Here is a 2,285-nt window from a genome sequence, read left to right on the forward strand (position 1 = left end):
CCGCCCCGCGCCGGCGCCCTGGCCGGGCCGGCAGCACCCGCCCGCACTCACCCATGACGCGCAGCTCGGTGCCGCAGCCCAGGTGGACCTCGGAGCTCTGCCCGCTCCTCGGGCACTCCTGCTGGCAGAAGTAGACGCCGTTGTCTTCAAACTGGACGCCCTGGATGGTGAGGGTGACCACGGAGCTGTTCTGCACCTGCAGCATGCGACCCTGCTCCAGGTGCAGTGGCTGCGGCATCGAGTCCTCGTCGCGCTTCCGGAGCCAACTCACGACGCTGGAGGTGCCGTCCGTGTAGCACTGCAGCGTCACTGGGAAGCCCCGCTTCCTGGCCACGAAGCGTGGGTTCTGCCAGATCCGGGAACACGCGCTGCCTGCGGGCCCAAGCCAGGCTCAGACCCATGTGGCATCTTCCCAATGCCAGCCCTGACCCTGGCCGCGGGCCCCCATGCTGCATGGCACTGAGCCTGGATGGCACTGACCCCTGATGGCACTGTGACCTAGGGTGGCACTGGCCCCTGGGTGGCACTGACCCTGGATGGCACTGACTCCTGGTGTCACTGACCCCTGGGTGGCACTGACCTCTAGGGTGGCACTGACCCTGGGTGGCACTGACTCCTGGTGTCACTGACCCCCGGGTGGCACTGACCCCGGGTGGCACTGACTCCTAGGGTGGCACTGACCCCGGGTGGCACTGACTCCTGGTGGCACTGAACCCTGGGTGGCACTGATCCCTAGGGTGGCACTGACCCTGGGTGGCACTGACCTCTAGGGTGGCACTGACCCCGGGTGAAACTGACTCCTGGTGTCACTGACCCCTGGGTGGCACTGACCTCTAGGGTGGCACTGACCCCGGGTGGCACTGACCCCTGGTGGCACTGACTCCTAGGGTGGTACTGACCCCTGGTGGCACTGATCCCTGGGATGGCACTGACCCCGGGTGGCACTGACTCCTGGTGGCACTGAACCACGTGTGGTACTAACTCTTGGTGGCACTGAACCCTGGGTGGCACTGATCCCTAGGGTGGCACTGACCCTGGTGACACTGACTCTTGGTGCCACTCACCCTTGGGTAGCACTGACCTCTAGGTGGCACTGACCCCTGGGTGGCACTGACCTTGGGTGAAACTGACTCCTGGTGTCACTGACCCCTGGGTGGCACTGACCTCTAGGGTGACACTGACCCCGGGTGGCACTGACCCCTGGTGGCACTGACTCCTAGGGTGGTACTGACCTCTGGTGGCACTGATGCCTGGGATGGCACTGACCCCGGGTGGCACTGACTCCTGGTGGCACTGAACCCCATGTGGCACTAACTCTTGGTGATGCTGAACCCTGGGTGGCACTGATCCCTAGGGTGGCACTGACCCCTGGTGGCACTGACTCCTGGTGTCACTGACCCTTGGGTAGCACTGACCTCTAGGTGGCACTGACCCCTGGGTGGCACTGACCCCTGGGTGGCACTGATGCTGGGTGGCACTGAGTTTGAGTGAGACTGACCTCTGGGTGGCACTGCCCTCAGGAGGCACTGACCCCAGTGAACGGACCCCTGCTAGCACTGACCTAGGCGTGGCTCTAATACTTCAGGTGGCACTGATCCCTGGGTGGCACTGTCTCCAGTGGCACAGGCTCAGCCCTGGCTTCTCAGGGTGTGGGGCGCTCAGGTAGGGGGCGCAGGCGGGGCGAGCAGAGCCACGTGAGAGGCCATGAGCAGCCCGTCCGCCCCTCCCCCCACCTGGCCGAGCTTCCTTAGGAGGAAGGGCCGCTGGTCCTGCCCACGCCGCTCGCCACAGCCTGCCCCAGCCCCCGTGCCCGAGGCCACGGCACACTCCACTTCCGCCCCCTCCCCGGGCTGCCTGCCCCGGCCTGCTGTCCCCGGGGCGCCCCCACGGCCCCGGGGGAGGTGAGGCCTCCATGTACCCTGCCTGTCTCTCCTCTCAAATCCCTCTCCCAAGGGCGCGGGTCCAGAACCCCCCTTGCCAGTCCGGGATGCTTGCCGACTGCCAGGAGTCTCTGCGGCCCCCGCAGCAAGCCCTGCTCCCAAGGCCTCATTCCCACGGAGCCCGCCCCCCGCTGGGCAGGCCGCCGCGTCCCCCCGGGCCCCACCCCCCGCCGTGGCCAGGGCTGGTCTGTGAGGGTGACTGGGGTGCGGCCTCGGAGGGGCGGCCCTGGGGAGGCCTGGAGCAGGAGAGACCCAGCCACCTGTCCTGGAAGGCGCAGTGAGGCCACTGACCTCTGGGGTTGGGCAGAAGTGCATCCGTCGTGGCGGCTGGCACCGGCCGGGCTG

General features: G+C 67.4%; 1 protein-coding gene across 1 annotated transcript in view; it reads right to left on the minus strand.

Annotated features, from left to right (window-relative positions):
• The window catches only part of CD79B (CD79b molecule), a 4,065-nt gene that overhangs the window by 1,064 nt on the left and 716 nt on the right, over nt 1-2,285 (minus strand). Inside the window, exons 2-3 of the mRNA XM_008049376.1 lie at nt 2,232-2,282; nt 38-372 (exon numbers count right to left, since the gene is read on the minus strand). Of these exons, the coding sequence (XP_008047567.1) occupies nt 38-372; nt 2,232-2,282 (386 nt within the window). The remainder of the gene's footprint in view (nt 1-37; nt 373-2,231; nt 2,283-2,285) is intronic.

The sequence above is a fragment of the Carlito syrichta genome, unplaced genomic scaffold (assembly GCF_000164805.1).
Source record: "Carlito syrichta isolate Samal-C Ts95f unplaced genomic scaffold, Tarsius_syrichta-2.0.1 Scaffold134219, whole genome shotgun sequence".
Classification (NCBI taxonomy): domain Eukaryota; kingdom Metazoa; phylum Chordata; class Mammalia; order Primates; family Tarsiidae; genus Carlito; species Carlito syrichta.